Source organism: Papilio machaon, chromosome 25 (genome assembly GCF_912999745.1).
Source record: "Papilio machaon chromosome 25, ilPapMach1.1, whole genome shotgun sequence".
Taxonomy (NCBI): domain Eukaryota; kingdom Metazoa; phylum Arthropoda; class Insecta; order Lepidoptera; family Papilionidae; genus Papilio; species Papilio machaon.
Genome location: NC_060010.1, coordinates 382,646 through 407,384, shown reverse-complemented (window position 1 = coordinate 407,384; position 24,739 = coordinate 382,646). Strand labels below are relative to the sequence as shown.

The window sequence follows — 24,739 nt, the reverse complement described above, 5'->3', positions numbered from 1 at the left end:
CAATTTTCAGTCAAATCGATTCAGCCGTTCTAGAGTTATAAATGGTGTAACTAACACGACTTTCTTTTATATATATAGATTTGTAAGATATGTTTTAATTTGAATTTGGAATTTTAGGTATTTAAAGAATGAAATTAAACAAAATTTTTATTTATAATGTTTCAATTGTTTTAAATTGATTAAAAATATATTTTAAATTAAGTATTAAATTATTTTTGTAACATACATACACAGTCATTAAAATACAATATACACATTTGACAAAATAAAACGTGACAAATAGATATTTAAAAAACACGAGGCCCGATACTTTGACGAAACATAATAACACAAAATAAAATTATTGGAATAATATAACAAATAATATTAAACAAGTATTTAAATCAATTATTCAGCTCTATAATAAAAGTTAAAATAATCTTTTTCTTGTGCACAATGTAATTTATTTAGCACAAAAATTATAACAGAGATCAAAATTGTGCGAACAAAACTATCATGTTTATTTATCCTTACCATCTTTATCTTTACTTCTACCACTTTTACTGTCATCCTCTTTACTCTGGGCTGGTGCTATCATTAAGAGATTATTTCCATTCCGTTCAGCAGCCAAATTCCTAAATGGAACATTCTGTCTCCATCGAGAAGGAAAATAATACTGAGTCCTCAAAATCTTAACATGATCTTTCCCGAAATAATAATCCTTATTGAAACCAACACTTCTATGGATATTTCTGCGAAGGTTCTCTTCATTTTCATCACCATATTTTCCAAATTCTCCGTCGATCTTCGGTCTTTTGTCATCATCAAAATACGGTCTTTTGAGACGGAGGTGTCTGGATTGTGGACTTAGAGGGGATTCGCATTTCACAGCAAGATCAGTGTTTTCCTTATTAGTGAGTAGACCGTGACTTTTCTGCCACTCTAGCACTTCACAGAGTAGACCGATGTATCTTAAAAAGAAAGAGACAGTTAAAACTTTAAATTTTTCAACATTTTCAACAGCTTTATACTATATTTATGTAAATCTGCGAATACTTTTTTTTACAAAAAAAAATACTTTGAATTAAATTTCCTATCAGTCTTTTGTGTACGAAGTAAAAGAACTGTGTCTATCAGCCTTCTCATACGAGGGCTGATTGATAAGTATCCGGAATGAAGAAGAGAAAAAAGAGATATTTGAATAAATTTAATTTATTTTTCTACATATGTTCCTCCTAGCTCAATACACTTAGACCAACGCTTCTCCAGGGCCATTATTCCATTTTTATAAAAAAAACTGTCAAGTCCTTCAAAATAGCCATTAACGGCGTCAATCACTGCAGTGTTGGACGAAAATTTCTGCCCTCCGAGCCATTTTTTCAAATTTGGGAACAGATGGAAGTCGAAGGGGGCCAAATCTTGCGAATATGGCGGGAGGGGCAGTAATTCGAGGCGTAACTCTTTAATTTTTGCCATCGCAACTTTTGCAGTGTGGACCGGTGCATTATCGTGGTGGAACAATATTTTTTTCCTATTCAAGTGGGGTCTTTCTTGTTTCACTGCGTCACTCAACTTTTGCAACAAGTTTGCATAGTATGGGCCATTTATTGTTTTCCCCTTTTCAAGGTAATCCACATAGATGACACCTCTAGCATCCCAAAATACGGTTGCCATAACCTTGCCTGCCGATAATGTCGTCTTCGCCTTCTTTGGTGCGGGTTCGCCGCTTTTAGTTCACTGTTTAGACTGCTCTTTGGTCTCCGGCGTGTAGTGGTGGATCCAGGTCTCATCAACTGTTATAAATCGACGAAGAAATTCATTGGGATTCCGTCTAAAAAGTTCCAAACACTCCTTTGAAACATTCACTCTTTGTTTCTTTTGCTCGTCGTTCAAAAGCCGCGGCACACATCTGGCACAAACCTTTTTCATAGATAAATGCTCATGTAATATGTTCAAAACGCGTTCAGATGAGATGTTCACAATTTGGGCTATCTCCCTGAGTTTTAATCGACGGTCTTCTAATACAATATTTTTTATTTTACTGACCATTTCTGGGGTAGTTACCTCATTTGGTCTTCCGCTACGGGGAGCGTCATTGCAGCTCGTTCGTCCTCGTTTGAATTCTGCCACCCAAGAGTGGATAGTGCTAAATGAAGGTGAAGAACCCCCTACCACACTATTCAACTTAGTTTGAATCTGGGTCGCCGATTTCCCTTTTAAAACATAGAACTTTATGACGGCACGAACCTCCGTTTTCTCCATTTTCATGAAAATGAAAACTGTCTCACTATAAAGCTGAATATTTTTTAAACAAATAATTATTATTTCCTAAAATTACATGTATTGAGATCGTAAAAGACTGCAAATTACGTTTCTAGTAAAATTTTGTTTTATTTCTTTTTTTTTTATTGTCGTTTCGGATTCTTTTCAACCAGCCCTAGTATGTCTATACTGATAATTCAGAGACACAGAGCGTCGGTGGCTCAGGGGTTAAGCACTTGACTTGCAATCTGCAGTTCCTGGGTTCGAATCCCGCCATGTACCAATTTGTTCGATTCTCGATTTACATATGTACATTTATCCGACGTTCTTACGGTGAAGGAAAACATCGTGATGCTGTACATATCTGAGAAGAAATTCAAAGATATGTGTGTAAGTCAACCCGCAATGGGCCAGCGTGGTCGACTATGGCCTAGTCACCCCCTAACTTGGGGTAGGCTCTGAGCTCCTCAGTAAGGATGTACATATAGTGAAAGAGTGACGCATAGCTGATAATGATAATTATAAGAAGTAGTAATTTTAATAGTCACCTAATCGCCATCCTTAGTATCTCGTTCTTGGATAGCTTCTTGTCCGGTGGATGTGTGGGCACCAATCTTCTTAGCTCAGCAAAGGCACCGCTTACGTTCTGCTGTCGCCAGCGCTCTCGGCAGTTTGTGAACAGCTTTCGAGGAGGTCGCAGTAAGCAGTTCAGTGGTGGTAGATCTTCTGATAGACTCTAAATATTGGAAATTAGTGTAACATCGTACAGAACCATTGAAAAGCTTAACCCGTGACTACGAATGCTATAATTTAAATTTTTTTTTTCATATAAGATGGCAAACGAGCCACCTTAATTCACCTGAAATGGCGAAGCAACTGCTGTCCATAAATAGCGGCAATTACAGATGTGTTGCGTACTTTTAATCGACGACGACAAGGAGACAGAAAGAGTATATTTTCCCTTCCTATGCATTCCCTTCTCCGTCAAATCAACTTCCCCTTCCTACCCTTTCATTATGAGTAAAGTGTGGAAAAGGTAATAATACTAAAATTAGGCATCCCTCTCCACACTCATCGGATAAACACGGAACTACTTCCACTTCAAGCCTGTCTTCTGTGTGGTCGTAGTATTGCACCGAGCGAGCCGACCCGTACGTGCAACAGATATTGTTGTCGCTGGCGTCTACAACTATTTAATAAAACAATTCAATTTACAGTTTACACGATGTTTATTTGAAACTGAAAACATTTCTCATTTGGTAATCCTAGAATAATAGGCAAGCCAGGCTTTCTGTCTTATAAGACAGTTCCGCAACTGGTTTGCATAAACAAAAGGTCTTCACCAACCTGAACACTTCTGGTCTGCCGATCATCATCACTATCCTGCAAGTACAAGTCATCACTTAACATTTCACTATCGGGCTCTTCATCTGACGATTCCTGGTCTGATGCCATCGCTGATAGGTTACCTGTTATGAAAGGAGTACCTATAAATATTCCTTACTATGATCAGCCTTAATATTACTTCTTAATAATATTATAAATGCGAATGTTTAGATGGATGGATGTTTGTTTGAAGATATCTCTGGAACGCTTTAACGGATCTGCATGAAATTTGGCATGGATATAGAACATAGTCTGAAAGAACACATAGGTTACTTATTAAGATTTTTTTAATTACGAGCGTACGGAATCTCGAGCGACAGCTAGTAGTCTACTAAATATAGGTATTTCCTAATATTTTAGATAATATTCTGGTACTGATTTGTGATGCTTTAGGAGAAAGTCTACTGTTTCATAAAATAGCCATTCATAATTTAAATTACTGTAAATTAGCAGGCGAAAAGAGACCTTTTTTCCAGAAATCTGTATGACCACACCATTGTGAACTGTAGCCTAAACTGTATGATTGATTACGCTCTGGAGTTCTTCAGGTTAATTTATCTTGAATATTTTAATTGCATTATAAAGTCTATTTTTATGAATGAATATAATAAAATGCATTATACCTATAGAGTAAAAATACGAGCAGCCGGGTCCAAACATAGATACATCCGGCGATAGTGACATCCGTCGTTGACCAACAATAAACATTTTGTACTCTAATTATTTTTATTTATTACTAGCTTTTACCCGCAACTTCGTCCGCGCGGAGCAAAAAATAGAAAACGGTGTAAAAATTATCCTATGTCCGTTTCCTGGTTCTAAGCTACCTGCCCACCAATTTTCAGTCAAATCGATTCAGCCGTTCTTGAGTTATAAATAGTGTAACTAACACGACTTTCTTTTATATATATATAGATTTATAAATGTTACTTGTCCTTTTTATCACAATGCACAAATATCTACAATACACGTAAATTTAGCCTTTTACATCAATTAGAGACGTTTTACGCTCAACAAATAATCAGAAAACACTATCATGTCAAGAGTTTTTGTGCCTTTCTTAAGGATAAATGTCTTTAATCTTACTAATATTATAAATGCGAATGTATGGATGGATGGATAGATGTTTGTTTGAAGGTATCTTCATAATGACTGCATGAATCTTGTTCAAATTTGGCATAGATGTAGAATATAGGCTGGAAGAACATAAACTACTAATTAAGTTTAATTTAATTTGGTACGGACGGTATCGCGGGAGACTGCTTGATAAAAGACGAAGACTATGGGCCACAGAAATTAATTTTTCATAATTAATTGTTTATTAGTAATGTAAACATTTCTGGGATATGATGAAATCTAAATCAAGTACCTAAGTATTTCCACGTCATAATGGTTCACAACTTTCGGACAAATTGGTTGTTACGAAGGAAAGGAATCTCTATTTTTTTTTTTTGGTTATTTCAATATGTTTTCATGCAATTTAAAAATTAATGATTTTGCTATACAATACTCACAATTCCCAGACAATTTATCACTAACGGTTGGCATAAACACTTTTTAATAACTATTTACAGTGACACAGTGGCACTATCAGAAATAAATTCCACAATTAAGAGATGTTGTTCCTCTGACGTACGAAATGCGACTGAGGGGATAATATAGAAAAATATTTAAATTACGAATAGGGGGTTGCGAAATCAGTTTCTGATTGGTGGACAGACTCAGTACAAACGACCAATGGCTGTGTTACAGTGGGTGTGGTTTTAATATTATTATGCGATATATTCGCTTGCAATCAGACAATAGCTTTATCTTTTATTACTGGCTATTAATAAACGGATTTTAAAATTAAATATGGAATACGTATTCGAATATTCGATTTCATTTGTTTTTTTTTTTTAATAGACTATTATGAAGTAAACGACACATTCTAAAATCAACTGAAAGTCCGCTAGAGAACGTACGTAACCATTAATTCTACAATTTCTACTGTGTCCCTTTAATTTAACTTAATTAGAAACTCTTTACCATTATAATCCTTTGACAAAACAAAACAGTAACGGTTACGAAAAACAGTCTGTGTACAATTATCACCACGTGAACAATTAAACGAAAGTATAATATTGTATCAAACAATATTGATCAGTTACACGTGTTGATGTCGCCACATTTGACGTTTATTTAATCTGTCACGATTGTCACGATCGATCATGGAGAAAGTGTTAATGTAACTGCGAACTCAAAGTCTTTGTCAAATGATATCTACACTAAGGAGACCAGTTTTTTTATATTACAAATTGGCAAACGAGTAAGCGGCCACCTGAATTTGCCGAAATGGCCAAGCAACTGCCTGCCCATAAACATCCGCAATTGCAGATGCGTTACCTACCTTTAATCGACGGAGGAGGAGACGCACAAAGAAAGAATATTTCCCTTTTCTAAACGTTCTCTCCTCCATTTAATCCACTTCCCCTACCCATCCTTTCCTTATAAGAAAAGAGTGGGAAGGAGGCACTACACTCATCAGACAAAACGCGGAATTACTACTTCGGGTCAGAGTGAGTGGTGTGAGACAACAATTGCTATTGTCCGCTAAGTATCAAGGGTTTTAGTAATAATAATTATTAGTTAATCAGTATAATAAATGGTCATACAGTAAATGTCATTAATTACACTATTAACAAACATCTATTTACACCATTCAAAGAATTGACACACTATAGATGTTATTTAAACTTAATTGATAGTGATTAACCCTTGATCTGTTGTTCCTTTTAACTGATAAACATGAGACAGGACGCTTTGTTAATTAGTAAATAACTTCAACTGTCCTACATCATAATATAGCATTTTAAACGGTCATGTTCGTAATTATATCCCTCTCATTTCTCTCAATATATTCCTTTCCTCATTCTATCTACATAAAAAGTCTAAAATACCTTTTAATTATAAGATGACTATGAATAATTGTTTAAAGCATTAAAACCATCATCAACATTGTGGTCAGCATCATTATCAGCCTTTATCCTCCCTGCGGACGAAAGCGCAAGCGTGCCCTTGGCCTCGCCACCACGTAGGAAGAACAAAGGGGTTTAGTGGGTATGCTTCCCATCCGGAAGAGAACACCACATCACTAACGCGTCTCCTCCGGAGCGCAGAGTAATGCATAAAGCATTCCCCTCTAAAAAAAGCCTTATCTTCCCACTGCGTGATATACACCTTTCTTCCTGCCTTCCACAATATGCGGTCTGCCTTCCTTGCAATTAAAACATTGTTAACCTAAATTATTCTTAATGTCCAGATATTAAAATGCCTACATCATTAAATAAAGCCCCCTTTCATTTATTTACAACTTTTATAGATGTAATATACTTTTATTTCTGTTATCTTAATCATTACAAATACAACTAGAGTTGGCGGAAAATCTTTTGTTATATCGTACACGTGTAATTATGACAAAAAAAATAGCACGAGCTATTTATATATTTACAATATAAATGTGCGTTAAACGATAATGCTGCCAGTGTCGGAACAATCGCCGCGGACGACGCGCGTCGATTATTTAAATACGCGATAAAATAAAGTTTATAAATTGTTAAAATAAAAGTTACGACATTTCGCGTCTGAACCGTTCTTTATTTCTTTATACAATCTGTGATCGTTCTTTTATTATCTGTGTTAGTTATTGTTAAAACTAATTTTTAACACAAGACTGTTTTATTGTGTTGTATTTTGAATTTCAAATTAATAGGTATGTAGGAAGATCTTTGTGTGAATAAGTAGGCATTTACTGCGTATAAAATTATTCACATTAACATCTTATTAAAGAATAAGTTTTGGTTGGAATATGTGTAATAAATATGTGCTTAATACTTTAATGTAAGGGTCAATGACCATATAAATCTTACAATAATTGATAATCTAATAAATATATGAAAAAGTTTCTTCCAAGCTGCGATTACTTCCAATTATATATTCAATAGGTCAATGAACTATCCCCAAACATTTGAGCTGTCTAAAAATTCACTAAAAACACGGTCACAAAGTCAGTAAACTCTACAATTTTGTTAAATATCTGTTGAACGTCTGATAGGATAGGGTTCGATCCTTGTTTCCAAATATACTTTAGGTTAGTAATAATCATTTTTAAGAATTCATTTTATAAAAACATTTCAGAAAAATAGTAAAAAAAAAAATATTTTTTTTTCAACAACTAAATGAAGTTATTTGTCCACCAAAAAAATCAACTTACCAAATATTATTTTTTATCTGAACATAATTTATCGTAGGCATGAATTTCGACTTGACCTTATGATGCTGACAGTTAACCTAGAGATAATAGGAAAAAAAAATGCGAGTTTAGAAATATAAAATAGACTTTTTTAAAAACTATTAAACTATAGGGCTATCTCAGACCCGAACACACATCATACTGTCCTTTTCTCTAAGTAATGTTGGAATCAGTAGTGCTTATCCATACTTTTCTATCGGCTGTCAAATCTGAATTTACTCCCTTTTTACGCAAACCCTATTTCACATTATCCATACGTAACATTATTTGATAAAAACACTATCAGCGAAATCGCAAACCTTTTATAAAAGCACCAAAAATTCGAGTAAATCCCAAGAGCTGGCAACCCAAACATCAACTCGTGCGACCATGCCTAAGTCACGTGATCGTCTGCATTCGTTTGTAGACAAACAAACCGACACACATTGTAGATAATGATATTAGTTATATGAACTCAAACATAGCACGACCCCTACGACCCTTGAAAAACGTGATTACACCGTGCTCATACATCATGTCACAAAGATACATAGGCCCTTCGTACACAAGACAACGTAAGTTACGTTCGAGCGACTTACACAAGACATAGAGGTTATGTTAACAGCTCGCATCGCCAAATCCAGTCGCTCGCAACCTATTTCTTAAGATCGTCGAAAGGAAAGTCTAAAGTTGACTTATAGTTGCTATGGCTGTATTGAGAAAATAGACGACACGCGTCGACGATTCATCGTTGTATGTACGGAGCGCGCGCAACGCGATACTCGCGACGCAACCATACAATATTAATTTAAACTTTACGTTGCCTTGTGTACGAAGGGCCTTATAGTACTAGAAATACAAGTGACGATAGTTCTACATTGTATTAATACGAGTGTTGCCATCTCTTTTCTTTACAAAAACAAACGAAATCACGCAAGCTGTCGAAAGCTTCTTTCAATCTAAGCTACATTTCACACTAAGGAAGTTCATAAACTGTCAGGAAAATGTAAAAATGTTGCTAATTGTTGTAATTTTTCTTTAATGATAGCAAAATAAATAACTGATATAGAAACGAAAGTTATCTATGACTCGACAGAAATATTTTTGAGATTCATATATCTTCCTAAGGCATATTTTTCAGGTAATTTCTCCCATTTTTATTGAATAAAACAAGTGACAATTGTAATTTTCCAGGAATTCAAAAAGTAAATAAAAGAACAGTAAAACTCTTACTAAAGAAGTGTTCATGCAAAGACGTATTTAAAAATAAATTATAAATTTATACACAGAAGTATAGTGGAATAGTTTAACAATGTGATTGTAAGAGAATAAAGTGTATAAGGACTTAGTTTGTTGAAATCGGTATGACATAAAATATCATGGATCCTCAAGAATTAGTGCCGTTAGAAGGTAAGTTATTAATTGTTGATTGCCACTGAAATATCTATAATCTTACTAGTATTATAAATGCCAATGTTTCGATGGATAGATGGATGTTTGTTTGAAGGTATCTCCAAAATAGCTGAATTGATCTCGCTTAAAAGCATATATGTAGAACATAGTTTGTAAGAACACATAGGCTACTAATAAAGTTTTTTTTTCAATCCTACGCGGACGGAGTCGCGGCCGACAGCTAGTTTTTCATAGATGTAATACCTCGAGAATGTTTCGTACAAGTTAGACATTTTTAATCGTAATATTTTCGAAATTCCATCAGTGTGCGTGACGCAAAAGTTATACCAGTATAATGGGAAAAAATCCCAAATTCGGGAAAGTGTTATGTAAAAAATTAAAAGTAAAATAAACTATTGTTATTTAAAACAAATGAATATCTAAAACCTTTTTTTTTATAAACACTAATGTGAATTTTTTTATTAATGTTTTAAAAATTTAACCTCTAATTATATTATTAAACTTTACTAAAATCTAAGAAATAAACATTAAAAAAGAGGTTGTATTTGATTAAATTGAAATGTAAATGATGACATTGCGGATATTTGCCAAAAAATAGATCTCCGAAGGCGTCCTTACACGCCTCAATTTTGTGCTCCGAACATTCTATCTCGAACCTATGCCTGTATTAAATATCAATCAAATCTCTTTATAATATTAAAATAGAAAACTGACTGATTTCTTAAATCAATACTGTACTTACTAAGATATAAAGGTTTAACAAATATAAACCATCAAAAATATTTTCCTAATCAAGTTAACTTGACCTTTTCGTTCTACATACATTTAAGGATATTTCAAAATCACGCATAAATTGTACGTATTCAATCCTGAGATGTTAATTAAATTATTATAAAACGCGGACGTATTATGATAAAAGACGATCTCCTTGAAAAAAAACTTGCAAATCTGCTTTATTTTATAATTTTTTGTCAATGTTTACTAAATTCAAGGGTATATATAAGTTCAGACGACTATATAACAAAACCTATCTAGATATAATTGTATTTTTTTAAATAATCTATTTTGGTTCCAAAATTGGTTCCACTAAGATTCCGACGAAGGAAAACAGATGGACATATTTTTTTTTTACTTTCACAGCGGGTCTAGCGAACCGTCCACGTCCGACACGTCAGTTCAGCCAGCTACCATCGAGAGCCTGCTACCAGGGTCCCATAAGACTATGCAGGCTACTAGCCTTGATGATAGTACTGCCTTGCATGTTTATCTTCATACCCTTGTATATGAGGTAAGTCAGTATTACGAACTATTCGATGACAGTTACATCTATAATGAGTCATAAAGTGAAGTAATCGGATGGAATCGGATTTCGATGGCTCTTACGAATAAGGGCCAATGTGAAAATTGACAACTTTTCAAGAAAGGCTCTCGAAAGTGTCGACTATATAGGAAAATAGGCCGCATAGGCCCTTTTACTTTAGCAAAAAAAACATTTACACCTGTAAATATGTATTTTGTTTAGTGCATATTGTTAACAACACTAAGAGGTAGCTTTTAACACGAAAAAGTAAAAATTATAAATTTTTTACTTTGGCCCGTATACATAGGACCCATCGATTTTGTGAGCCAATCTCTACGTAGTTAAGCCCGCAGCGGGTGCTACGACCAACAGCGCCTTAACCTTAAAATTTGTCTTGTCAATCGAAACATAAAGTTATAATCTAGTATCTTCAAATAATTTTAAAGTTATAAAAAAGTGTTTGATGAAAATAAAATCTTTTACAAATATAGTTCTGGAAAAAGGGAGGATTAAGTCTAGAGTTCGACTTAGAATAAAGATAAATAAATAAAATGAATGAATAAAATTGAAAGAACAAAAAGATCACACAATATCGCCTTGACAACTGAATACAATATATCATATACCAATAATAAAAATTTCAATTCGCTGATTAAATGTCTAGGCTTTAGATATCAAGATAAACTATAATCTTATAAAACTGTTTTATACAAAGGAAAGTTACATTTGAACTGCGTAATAAGTCACTTTTATGACCTGTTTTTGATATCTGTTTCATGAAAGTCAGAGAAACAAATTTCTGGAAACTACTATAAAAATTAATTAAATAAGTAGTTTAGAAACTTTAATTATGACCTAATCATGAAAACTTAGTGTTTCAAATACATTTTTACCCGACTTCAAAAAGAAGGAGGTTATCAATTCGACTGTTTTTTTTTTGTTTGTTACTACGATGCTCCGCCCCTGGTGGTCCGATTTTGATTAAAAATATTTTAATATGGAAGTGCTTGCAGATGAGTCCCATTTTTTTTTAAATAACTAAATGTTTAGTAGATTTTAACTTAAACAGTACTCCCGCTCGTTTCGAGCGCGTCGCTGTATTGTGCTAACGCCCCGCTACGCCGCATTACCCCGAATTTCGTACCACCGTCCTTTAGCAATTAGTTACTAAGGACGTATAAAAATGACGAAGAAAAGAAACTTGAATATACATTATCTAATATATAAAATTCTCGTGTCACAGTTTTCGTCACCGTACTCCTCCGAAACGGCTTGACCGATTCTCATGAAACTTTGTGAGCATATTCAGTAGGTCTGAGAATCGGCCAACATATTTTTCATTTATTTTTTAACTGCGCGCGGACGGAGTCGCGGGCGACAGCTAGTATTCTATGTAAATTTTCATTGTTACAGGTACAAAGTATTCTCCGGTCAGATGTATCCTATGAGTATGACTGACATGCGACTCATTGACAGCAAAATCTCACCCACCTGGTGTCAGGTACGTACGTTGGATTCTCATTATAACTTCGTACGAAACAAAAACATATACCGTAATTATAATGCAAAGACATTTCATTCTTGCCTTGAGTTTAGACTGTTTTAATACTTGTATCGACACACTTTTGTCTCTATTTTTGGAAACCCGATGAATTGAATGTTGACGATGATGAATTTTGACGATGGAACCCCGATGGGTCTGAAACTAGTCGGTGCCGTCACCGGATGATCACAGTTATGCCGTTCTTAATTAATTAATTATTATATTACACTAAAGTTTAAACAATTTAAATGACGTGTTTTATATCAACACTTGTAAATGTGAAATTTCTTGCTGAAATATATTTATAAAATATAGTTTGTGAAATAATTCATTCAAATGCAATTTACTTTTAACAACTTACCTAAGTAAATAACAAATAGACGGCATTCACGATTTGCCGGTGACATATATGCTGAGAACTCCATTTTACCCATTTATCACACCATCAATGTATAAGTCTGTCTGTCAGTGATAAACTTTACGTGATAACATATCGGATAGGTTGTAATTGTTATGCAAGGACGACTACTGATCAAATATAAACGTAGAATTCCATTGCAGTAACACTTTTATTAAAACACGGCAGTAGTAGAATACCACAGTGGTAGTTCCCGAAACAACAATATTTGTTGGGTGCACAATTGTACGTAAATACCACGACAACACAGAAGACAGGCGTGAAGTTGAAGCAATTCCGCGTACAGTCTGATGAGTGCGTGCTGGAGGCCTTTGTCCACGTTCCCTTCCCACCCTTATAAGGAAATGATGGGAAGGGGAAGTGGATTTGGCTGAGAACGGGATGCATAGTAACAGGAACCTATTTGTATGCGTCCTCCGTTAAAGATGTCAATGGGCAGCGGACATTTCGCTTCGGTGAATTCAGGTAGCCGTATGTTCGTTTGGTACTTTATAAAAAAAAATGTTCTCTCTATTTCGTCAAGGAATATAAAAGGGACGACAATATGTATATCACTGCAGTGGACTTCAACGGTTATATGAAATGTCAAGTGCAGTACCTAAATAAATTATTTCAGTCGTTCACGTATTGAATTTGTATAGCCTACTTCTATCATCAATGTTTTATTTATTTTAATAAGATATACTGAGATAGGTCAAAATCAATGTACGATCTCGAGCTATTTTTATTTATCTGTGGTATTTTAAATTAACGTTTATGATCCAGTTGTTTTATGTTTAACCGATTTAAAGATCACGTTAGCAGTGGAAAACATGGTCTATTGTTTCGAGGGCAATCGAATCCTTAAATTTTGTACTCCATTTTTTTCATCAAGATTCTTTGAAGCGTTCCGAAGATACCTTCAAACATCCATCCATCCATGTAAACTTTCGCATTTATAATATTAGTAAGATATTAGAGTTTGAAAGACTTCACCAAATGCCTATGATGTGGCATTTTACTTGGTCTCAATCAAACCTATAACATATTAAAGTTTGCAGTATTATTTAGCGCCAAGTGGTGAAGTCGAACGCTACCTTCAACGCCTTCGTGGTGCCAGGTCCTCCAAGCCTTTCGGATGAACTGGTCCCCGTCTCCATGACCCGGGAATTGGAGCTTGAAGACGATATGAAGGAATACTGGGGATTCTATCTATTAAAGGGGTCTTCGGTTACCGTGTCCACTTGTGTCAGGTATTATTTTTATTCACGCACTTTTAAAGAAACAAAAAGTAAATTATGCACAAATTTTTGTATACTTTATGATAAGACTAGCTTCTGCACACGACTTCGTCCTTGAGCAATTTAAAAAAGGATGAAAAAGTAAAGGATCAAATCTCATGTGCTATTCCGGACTATGTTCTACATCGGTTTCAGATTTCATCCAGATCCGTTGAGACGTTCTGGAGATACCTTCTAACATTAATCCATCCAACCATCCATCTAAACATTCACATTTATAATTATATTAATGATAAAAAAAACATTGCATCTGAGAATAGTTTTATATCCAAAACATGAAAAAAAAAAGAAGAGTGAAGGAGGCGATAGGGCACTAGAATACCAGCACACACAACAATCGCTGAATTTCTTCCACTAGACACCTGTCTTCTCTGTAGTAGAAATTTCTGAAATAAATATAACTGTGGGTTCTAACACTACTTAAGAAAGCATCAATAAAGATAATGAAAAAAATTAAAAAATAAAAAAACAGGCAGAAAACTCTTTAATATGATTTATTTTTCCTAGATGGCCAGGTGCTTCGTTAATCATGATAAAAGGCTACAAGCATCTTAAGGAATGCGCATACATCGGAGACAACTCGTCAGAAGAATTAGACGAACTGCTAGAAGCTTATAATCTAGGTCTTCTATCTAATACTACACTATTGGAGAAGGTGCAGGAATTGAAAAAAGTCGATGGAAAGGCTAATGATCCTGGTAAGTAGCTTCATTAACAATCATGCCTTTAATTTATTTATCGGCGATACTAATTTTTTTCAGGACCAAAGTATCTTTTTTTTCAAGTAGATTATACTAGCTAAATTACTTCTGGTAACTTATATAGTGTACTCGTTTTCGCCCGCGACTCCATCCGCACTGAATTAAAAAAAAACTTAATAGCCTATGTGTTCTTCCAGACTATGTTCTACATCTTTGCCAAATTTCATCAAGATCCGTTGATCCGTTTCGGAGATACCTTCAAACAAACATCCATAATTCCAAACATTCGCGTTTATAATATTAGTCAGATTATTACAGCAATATAACAGTTCAGTATAAATAATCTATATCAAATAAAGATTTTGATACGACATAAGTTCCTCAAAGTGTCGAAGCACTTCTCATATCTCATACAATAGCTGGGCTATCAGAGTTCATTGCACTTTGTTAAGAACAGGACAAATAGAGCGACTGATACGTTTATAATATAAACTGATTGGCAAAAATACTTACCCTAGTCATAGAAAGAAATAGAAATAATACACGAAAGCTTTCACTATTTGTTACTAGATGGCGTTGGAATCGAATTAGATCACGATATAGAAGTATGTATAAGACAATTTATTTAACATAAGTATGTTCTCAGGTGCTATGAAACGTCACAAAGCTGGCGTAAGCTTCCACGATCCCATGCAACGAGGAAATATGACGTCATCGGATCCCGTACCAAGTGTTGACGTCACTGATCACGATCCCAAAGTATGTATAAAATGCAACGTAAAAATATAACTACTAAAAGACTGTCTAATCGTTGGTTTCCGAGACCAAAAATCCTGTATATAACATATCGTCATCCTTTATCTTTGACAAAAAACAGATAACAATATATTTTATATGGGGATTGTGGTCTCAGAAACCAACGATTATTATTTTAATATGTCTATGTAAAATTACGTGACATTGATTGTGATTACTAAGGTAGAGGTTAAAGAAAGTATGGGTGGATTTTGTGAAAAATTATACATAAGGCAGTGAATTCAAATATGACGGCTGATAGAGTATGGAAGAATACATGTAAACAATCTTGTAGGAACTAAGAGAGATTTTGGAGCGACTCCACGCAATACGTCAGGCGGCCAAAGATGAGCAGCTGAAGTACTATCGGCCGCCGTCGCATCTGATGGCGCTCACTGAACTGCACAGACATAGAGACACCAATGTTGATAGAGACACTAGACAGTGGCTTTCTTTTAAAGGTAAACTTCATAAAATTAACATTTCCCCTTCTGTAACTTGAATGACTGAACTAATATTAATGAGTTGGATGTCATTCAATTCTTATTGTTGCCCGGAGTAACACACAGTCAGTTGGTTTTTTTTTAAATTAATAACATCATAATGTCCCCGTCTTCTCAGTTCCATCAGTTCTTTTCAGTATTGTGTAACGAAGCAATCGTTCTAATTTCAAAACTATTGACATATCTTAAAGTGTTTGAACTCGCTAAGTGTTCCGCAAACACATTTACTTTATTGTCACTTTATTCTATTTTGATAACCTCAAATAATAACTTTGTTCAAATTATTTATTGATACAATGATAACAGTTATACAAAAGGACTTATGAAGTACTAACCGTCGCCCGCGACTCCGCGCGAGATTAAAAAAACTTATTTAGTACCCTATGTGTTCTCTATATGTCTGCCTTCAGCGATAATCATGCAGCCGTTTTGGAGATACCTTATAACAAACATCCATCCATCTAAACATTCGCATTTATAAAATTAGTAAGCTAATTCTAATCTATCTATATATATAAAAGAAAGTCGTGTTAGTTACACTATTTATAACTCAAGAACGGCTGAATCGATTTGACTGAAAATTGGTGGGCAGGTAGCTTAGAACCAGGAAACGGACATAGGATAATTTTTACCCCGTTTTCTATTTTTTATTCCGCGCGGACGGAGTCGCGGGTAAAAGCTAGTTTTAAATAAAAAATAATGTTATTAGAAAATGAAGCTTTTTGTTTATTATTTTTTTTTATAATTTCAGATATAGACGGCAATGTTAGCGATCAAGAAGTTGCTAAAAATAAATCACTAGAAAAAACTCTCCATTCAAACAATACAGCAGAAGTTAAGAAAACACCAGACATAAAATCTACAACAGAACAATATGAAATTACTACGAAAATAAACAATTCAATTGAAACAACTAATACGATAGTTGTAACAGAGAAATATGAATCTCCTACAAACATTAAAATGGATACTGAGAACACAAAAATTCAAGTAAGTTTATAATTTAAAATAATATTTAGTATAAATTACCCGCGAAGCCGTCAGCGTGGAATAAAAAAAATGCCCACAAGATAAAAAAGTTCCTATGTCCGTCTCCTAGTTCTAAGCTACCTGCCCACCAATTTTCAGCTAAATCAGTTCGACAGATATTGAGTTATAAATAGTGTAACTAACACGACTTTCTTTTATATATATATATATATAAAATAAAATATTATATATACTCGTATATAGATAGATAAATAATTACAGTCGAATTTGGATAAATGAAAAACCTCTATAAGGGAGAGTCATTGTCCGGTCCCGATGAAAAACTCTCATAGGCGAGAAATTTTGATTGGGGAAAAACATCTATAAGCGAAAAAAATATCTCAATTCCTTCGACTCTCACTTATTCATATTTACTATATAGAATTTGAGTTAATTATCACGGTTTTAGAGAGTAATTATATCAGCAGAAAATGGTTTTAAACGACATTTCCGATTTGGTTATAATAAAGTATGTTTAACCCTTAAATACGTATCACCAAAACTGCATTTGGTTTATATTTATTTCTCAAGATCGCATTTCGAATGTCTCTATTTCGATAAAAGGGTTGGATAAGTGGATATGTATGGATGTATGTTAGAAGGTATCTCCGGGAACGGCTCAACGGATCTTGATAAAATTTGACATATATGTAGAACATTCTAGAAGAATACAAAAGGTACTTATTACGTTATTTTAAATCCCGTGCGGACGGAGTTGCGGGCGTCAGTTAGTAATATAATAAAATAATACAAATTAAACCAAACAATAAAGGAATGTACCATCAAAAGATAGTAAATATATTATGAAATACTGTGATTACAAAAGTTAAATATGTTATGTACATTATCTCATATTATATAATAATTAAACCATCTCTGAGATAAAAGCCTTAGAATTTTATATACCCTGGTATATAAAATGACGCACTTTTTTTGTAACCTTAACGATATATACAACAATGAAACAAATTTCACACAAATTATGATAAGTCAATTATACGCTAATTCCTTTATATTACATTGTAAATTCCATGTTATGGAAAGTTTACCTTATCTGAAATGTTCTTATCATATATATTATTGTTAGGCATATCTTGGTAAAATTGAGGCTTGATAAACTCGAAGAAATCTTACTAATATTATAAATGCGAAAGTTTGGATGGATGTTTGTCAAAAGGTACCTACACAATGGTTGCATGGTATGACATTTGGTATAAATAAGTCGGTCTAGAAGAACACATAGTCTACTATGTTTTGTTATAATTGAATACGGACGAAGTCGCGGACATAAGCTAGTGTTTTATAGGCTTCTGTTGATAAAATAATAGCAGTAATCTTTACATTGTAATAAAAATGGAATATCTGTACCTTTTATTGAATAAAACAAATCATATTCCGTAAATATGTTCTATTTGCACTCTCTTTTCTATTATCTGTATCCGCAAGCCGTTTGTTCCGGGTAATATACGGAACGTCTAGGCCGACTATGACGGCAAGTTAACTCATGAGTGCTTGCATATTTTATTATTTAAATTCTGCAATATCGAAGTCAAGAACGACCGCTAGCACCGTGCCCCAAGCACGAACATTTTGATTTACGGTAATGTAAATGTATCGAGTTGCCTTTTTGTATGAAAACATGAACAGCGCCTCTATCGAACGTTAAAGGAACTAAATTTGGAAGCACAAACACTTTTAGCTAACTATCGTAATGTAAATGTATCGAGAATTCGAGAATGATGACCAATTATAAAATAATCACAATTTATTTTGGTATTTTAAACAGTGACATCTGTGTTATTATTTGAAAATAAAAATACAATTTTAGAAGATAGCGCCTTTTTGTGAATATAGATGGGGTTAGTAGTTTTAAGAACATGTGTTTTCAATATTCAAATTCTAGTAATTATTATTGATGATGTCATGGAATCGTATTTAGTAAAATTATTTGATAAAAATTCACAACAAAATTATCAAGTGTTACAAATAGTTTACATAATCGTTGCATAATTGAATAATTAAATATATATACATAGTAAATATGTACATATTTAATTATTCAATTATAAAACACATCATATTCATATCTGTACTGATTAAATTAATTTTTAGAAAAAAATATTTACTTATCCTTAATCATCTCTAATTAAATGTTATCTATGGAAATGGAATTAGTTAATTATTTGTACTGACAGATAACAAGAATACATCCGATAAAATATGAGCAAGCACTGTTCATGACCTCATGTTTGAAACAGATCAGCGGACTGACTCGCAGCTCAGCTCTGTTTGTAGCTGTATAGAGTTATTGATTTTCGTTTCGAGTGCGAGCTGCGAGTCACGGGACAATATAAGATGTAAAGCATGCAGTCAGAAGATCTTGCACGAAAATTCGCGAGATAGTGTTCATAACGAATTCGACAAAATTTATATTAGATTTGTACAGCGGGCATAGTCTCATATAAGTTTTGTTTCATTTTCGCTTCGAACTCATGTCTTTCCTGTTACGCCTTGTTTCGATTCGGTTCACTTTTACTATTTTTTTGCTTTATTTTAAAATTACTCCTACAGTTATTTTTTTAAATCACGATAATTTTATTTCACAGTTAAATAATACGGACACAGACGTAAGTTCTAAAGAAGTATTTGAGGACGTTCTAAAACAACTGCAAGCGTTAGGAGACAGGGGAAAAAAGGTTCTGTACAAACTGCATAAGACAATGGGTGTCGATTACCAAGAAAAGGTAAAATTATTTAATAATCACAAAGTTTCTTCTGTTAATACAATTAACAAGATACTTACAAGTTAATCATTTTATTTAAACAACTATTACCTTTAAACTGTCCTTTTGTCTTTAAACTGGATTAAAAAACACTTGTTTACTAATCTAGTAATTGTTTTTAACGACATTTTGAAAGAAATATTTTGTAGTTCCCAGAATTCCAAAGAAAAATCTTATAAAATTTTAAACCTTTAATAATTTTTTCCAGCAGGCATTAAACAGGTCTTTAATCATGAGCAAGGTGACAGGCAGTGAAGATGAATTGGATCGTTTGAGAAAAGTGTTGGTGGAGGCCATCGATGAGGAGAAGAACAAGACGCAGAGACAACGTAAGTATGTTACCTTGCTGAACACAGTTGCAGCATTAAAATAAATCTACAGGCAAACTATTTCAAAAAGGTGTAAAATGTAAAGCAGAGATTCATATTTGTTTTCTCATACACTTCTACAAAATGTTATTGTTTTCGGTGAACCACCAGCTGCTACATTTCTAATGAACCATCTCATTTACTGCTCCCGTACAATCCTGCTCGATCTCTTGTGAGTCATAAGGAGTTCACTTAAACCATTTTGCATATAATTTGTATAAGGTAACCGGAAACTTTCTAATTTTTCTAACAATAGTTGAATTTATGTAATTCCAGAAAAACGACGTGACACAAGAGAAGAAGCAAGAGCTAGAAGAGATCTAATGCTAGGTCAGATCGAGCTCAAGAAGGAACTAAACGAAGACGACGAGGCCAGGAACACCGCACAGGAAGATGTAGAGGAGGTATACCTTTATAAACGTTCTTAACTGTGACTTAATAACATAAATATTGCCGTCTCTATCATTCACTTATAAATAACAGACACAATACCTTCAAATCCCTTCATTTCCTCCCTTTACTTACATTATCGCCTTCATTGAAAGACGTAATTTTTCATAGTCAACCTACATCATGTGCACATTATATAATATGACTCGTTGATCCATTACGTATTTATTAAAGTTTAATAAATACGTTTCATTTCTGTTTATCAGGGTCTGACTCCTGACGGCTACGCGGAGCATCACAGCCAAGTGAACGAGACGACAGCATTCGATATGTCCAACTCAGAATTCTGGTCCTCGTTCTCCAGTAGTGAGGAGGCGCTACTGGAGTGTCAGGGGTTGCTGCTCAATCTGCCGCTGACGCCGCACGCGCGCTGCACGCCCGGTGATGACCACCCGCAGGCCGCTAGGGCTAACGCACTCACATACCGGTATGTACAGTACAGAACGTCTCTAGCAACATACGTGTAACATTGTAGCTCTTTGGTTGGTGACAGTTTGCAATTCAATCATTAAGGAAGACCTAACTTATCTAAGTTTAGAACATAGACTTTGTTATTCGTCCCCCATCTGGCAAAACTTTAATCTCTTTTTACTCTTTAGTAGTACTTAGGAACTGATCTTAGTTCTTAGTTCATGTTCACCTGTATCTATAATTGCAGGGTGCCAGCCAACGGGTATTATTTCTTCGTGTTTAACTCTGAGAATGAAGTGCAGAGGAACTTCATCCGCGCTCGCTTCGAGCTGCAGAAGACGCGGTACGACGTAGCGCGCACAGCACTACGAGAGTGCACCAACACTACCGATCGCTGCGACCTCACGCTAGACATCTTCTCCGCACAGAAGGTAACTTTCCTCTTTTAAGCATTCTTGTAACAATAGAGGGCGCTGTACCGCAATTGTTAATACATTTGCGATTCATATGTAATTAAGCATATCTGCCCGGTGAGTGGAATTTCGGAAAAATACATGGACATAAAAAAAAAACTTGAGAGGTGTCAAGGGACACCCGGATGGAACGAAGTTCCTTTCAATTAATTAGTGAAGGAACCAATGTTTATTCTATGAATAAAAAACTTAAGTCTTCACAAGAAGTACATTTTATTTCTATGAATTTTCGTTATATATTGTCACGTCGTTGCCATGGTGAAGTAGCGCTCATTCGTCGTTAACATACTTACTATAGCAAAAAGTGTCGTGACAACTTTTCGTAAGAATTTTTTCCGTCTAGCCCCCTTTCACAACGCGCGATAAGGAACTTCGTTCCAATATTTTATAATGTTATGTTTAATCTCCAGGTAGTTCTAGAAGTTCCACTTCGCAACAACGACTCTCTGTGGAACGAACAGTTTGTGATTGTATCGGAGTGTGAACCGCGCACTGCGGTGTACCTCGCATGCGTCATCGCCGTGCCCATTCTCATACTGGTCTTTGCCTTTCAGTAGTTCAATGGCATTGCAGTACAATGGACTACTCTACATTATAATGGTTTTTAAACGTGTAAGTTATAGATTTTAGCGCCATCTGTTTATTGAATTAAAGAATTACAGATAATTAAGACGTTTTGTTAATGCAAAAATTCTCAATGTGACAAGAAATCGAATTAAATCATTGTCTTGTTATAATATACTGTGGTTGTGAATAAAAGCAGCAAATTAATTAGGTATATAAAAAAAAGACATTGTATTTTCCTGTAAGTCTTAAAAAGTACATTGTAATACATGGATTGTTTCTTTAAATCATTTAATTATTTGAAATTGAATTTGTTATATACCAATGTTATTTTATAAATGTAAAAATAAGTTAGTTTAAAAATAAGAAGGTTGTTATTTTTTTATATTAATATCAAAAGCCAATTGTACCAAATATACCTTTTATTTTTCGAAGAAATAAAAAAAAAAGTGACATTATAATATGGCCGCGGGCATCAGCTAAATTCCCGTAAAAGTCACAGACACAGACAAAAATTTTAAAAATTGGTTTTTCAATTAGCAACATTTTTTTGTATTTTACATTAAGACACTCCAATTTTTATAATATACATATGCTAGCTAATATCAAATAATTGTATTATTTTTAATAATATGAGGCTGTAAATGTGATACTAGTCATAATACGAGATATTATTATTTTTATATACTTTAACGTCCAAAATAAAAAGAGATTATGTTGTGAAAAATTGTTTTATTTTATAAATCTTGCAAAGTTATAATTATAAAGTAAAAAATGTAAATCAATAATTTATAAAGTGATTATAATACTTAATATAATATTATTGAATATTGACATTAACGTGGCAAAGATTTCAGAAGTGAATTAAAGACAGATTTTCTCTCTTTTTCATACAATTATGCGATGTCAGAAGTTTTGATATAAAACACAGCAAAGGGTCTCGAATCATCGTTGTATTTAGTATTTAAAATATTGAATTTAAGTGTTTTTATATTTTAAGGTGGCGAACGAGAGACCGCTGCCCGTAAACATCTGAAATTTGCAGATGTATCTTTAATAGACGGAGAAACGGACGCACAGGAAAATATTATTTCCCTTTCCTATGCATCCCCTGCTCGGTCAAATTCACTTCCCCTTCCCATCCTTTCATTATAAGGTGGGAAAGGAAAGGGGACTAAAATTAAGCCTGGCACCATACTCATCAGACGAAACGCGAAATTGCTTCCACTTGACTGACGCATGTCTTCTGTGTGGTCGTGGTATTTTACCGGGCATTCGTGCAACAGATGTAGTTGTTGCTGGCGTCTACCACTGTTAGGATATGAAGTATTTAGCTGTAGTTATCTTATAATTACGTTATTTTATTTTAATTTATTCCTCCCAAGGTCGTTTGGGGCCAGGCAAGCGGACGACCATAAAAATTAAGCGAAAACATTAAGATTTTAATAAAATCTTGCACACCGAGCACACGTGAGTGAGATAAAGCCTGGATATATTAATATAAAAAAAAGTTTAATACAAAGAAGGTGTATTGTAACTTCCAGCAAATAAAATCATTTCAGTCTTTTTATCGACGATAAGAAAAGCAAATGGATGATCTGCGTAAAATGTAGCTGTATTCTTTTTATCTGTCACCAAAAATTCTGCAACGGATTTAGCCGTGATACCTTTTTCTATGACCTCTATATCTGCGATTTGTGACATCAAAGAAGCGTAAACACCGTATTCACTAATTCCTTTCAAATCAGCAAGATGTGGATAAAAAACTCTCTTCACTCCCATATCATACAACAATTCTGGTAAAGTGTCAACATCAGTGATGATTTTAAACCTCGGTAATTTCACATTAACCAGCTGCATTCCTTTCTGTTTATACAAATTAAAGATAGTTCTTAGTGTAATAGCATTTAGAGAGAAGAATATATCAAATACAGTACCTTCGGTCGGTAAAAAAACTAACATTGAAACCCGATCGTCTACACTGCAAGGAAGTTCTAACACTCTAGCTTTTATTCGTGGTATATCAACTAGATTGAAATACGATATTTGATTCATCATCTTCACATCACCGAGCTGTTCACCTTGCTGAGAATAAAACGGCTGCACAGTAGTATAGACACTATTGAAAGGAAATTTCCAATCACCTCTAAAGTACGTCGTATCCATCATCAGAAGAACCGTGTAGTTGAAATCAGTCGGATAAACCCCCTCAGTGATTACACCATCCATGTCAGACTCTATGACAGCATTTGCTTCAGCCGCTGCCTGCTCCGGGTCACTAAAATCCAAAGACAACACTTTTACACCATTATGTTTCTCAGATTCATTCTTAAATCGCTTGTTCACCTTCATTAATTTATCTATAACAATGACGCTGCTACGTCTATTCATCAACTTTAATTCTTTATCCGTAAGATTCAAAATGTCTCTGATCTTGCTACGAAAGCATTTCATCTTGTGATGTCTTGTCACCTTCCATATCTCCGACAACGTCCTTCCTCTTGCTCCATCTGACAGCAGCATTAATTGCAACCACGTCGACATTGGAGAGAAAACAAAATGTCCACCGGTCTCATGGGATACTCTATCCAGAATCTTTATAGAGAACTCGTAAGCTGGTCTTTTCATCAGCATCAAAGCAGATGCATGACTACAGTAATATTTTTGAGTTGACACAACTAGGAATAGACTAGTTAAAATAACGCTTCTGAGAATCATGTTTACACAGTTCTTGTGAACAATTGCAGTGAAACTACGTGTTATCAGGAATGAATGAGTGCAGCTGGAACGCAAATAGGTTACAATTGTTTT

The 24,739-nt window shown here is 34.2% G+C and overlaps 3 protein-coding genes across 5 annotated transcripts; 1 reads left to right on the top strand and 2 right to left on the bottom strand.

Annotated features, from left to right (window-relative positions):
- Positions 1-402: 402 nt before the first annotated feature.
- Positions 403-5,256, bottom strand: LOC106710439. The gene is made up of 4 exons (XM_014502497.2): positions 5,142-5,256; positions 3,589-3,710; positions 2,790-2,977; positions 403-950 (listed from the first exon to the last, which is right to left on the bottom strand). Exons 1-4 carry the CDS (start codon positions 5,173-5,175, stop codon positions 500-502), a joined length of 795 nt encoding a protein of 264 aa, XP_014357983.2. The 5' UTR covers positions 5,176-5,256; the 3' UTR covers positions 403-499.
- Positions 5,257-6,090: 834 nt separating this feature from the next.
- Positions 6,091-24,731, bottom strand: LOC106710541 (serine protease inhibitor 77Ba). Its single transcript, XM_014502625.2, has 2 exons — positions 23,440-24,731; positions 6,091-6,118 (listed from the first exon to the last, which is right to left on the bottom strand). The coding sequence occupies exon 1, from the start codon at positions 24,644-24,646 to the stop codon at positions 23,441-23,443; it is 1,206 nt and encodes a 401-aa protein (XP_014358111.2). The 5' UTR covers positions 24,647-24,731; the 3' UTR covers positions 6,091-6,118; position 23,440.
- Positions 9,161-22,103, top strand: LOC106710343. Of its 3 annotated transcripts, none has more exons than XM_045684303.1 (14): positions 9,161-9,307; positions 10,451-10,598; positions 12,024-12,111; positions 13,622-13,803; positions 14,359-14,549; positions 15,199-15,311; positions 15,643-15,808; positions 16,602-16,840; positions 19,486-19,623; positions 19,871-19,991; positions 20,307-20,434; positions 20,687-20,907; positions 21,139-21,322; positions 21,775-22,103. In XM_045684303.1, the coding sequence occupies exons 1-14, from the start codon at positions 9,277-9,279 to the stop codon at positions 21,919-21,921; spliced, it is 2,097 nt and encodes a 698-aa protein (XP_045540259.1). In that variant the 5' UTR covers positions 9,161-9,276; the 3' UTR covers positions 21,922-22,103. The 3 variants fall into 3 exon arrangements, with proteins under 3 accessions (XP_045540259.1, XP_045540260.1, XP_045540261.1); XM_045684304.1 differs by having other exon boundaries at positions 9,162-9,307; positions 19,874-19,991; positions 21,775-22,101; XM_045684305.1 differs by lacking the exons at positions 9,161-9,307; positions 10,451-10,598 and having other exon boundaries at positions 12,046-12,111; positions 13,612-13,803; positions 21,775-22,102.
- Positions 24,732-24,739: the final 8 nt, after the last annotated feature.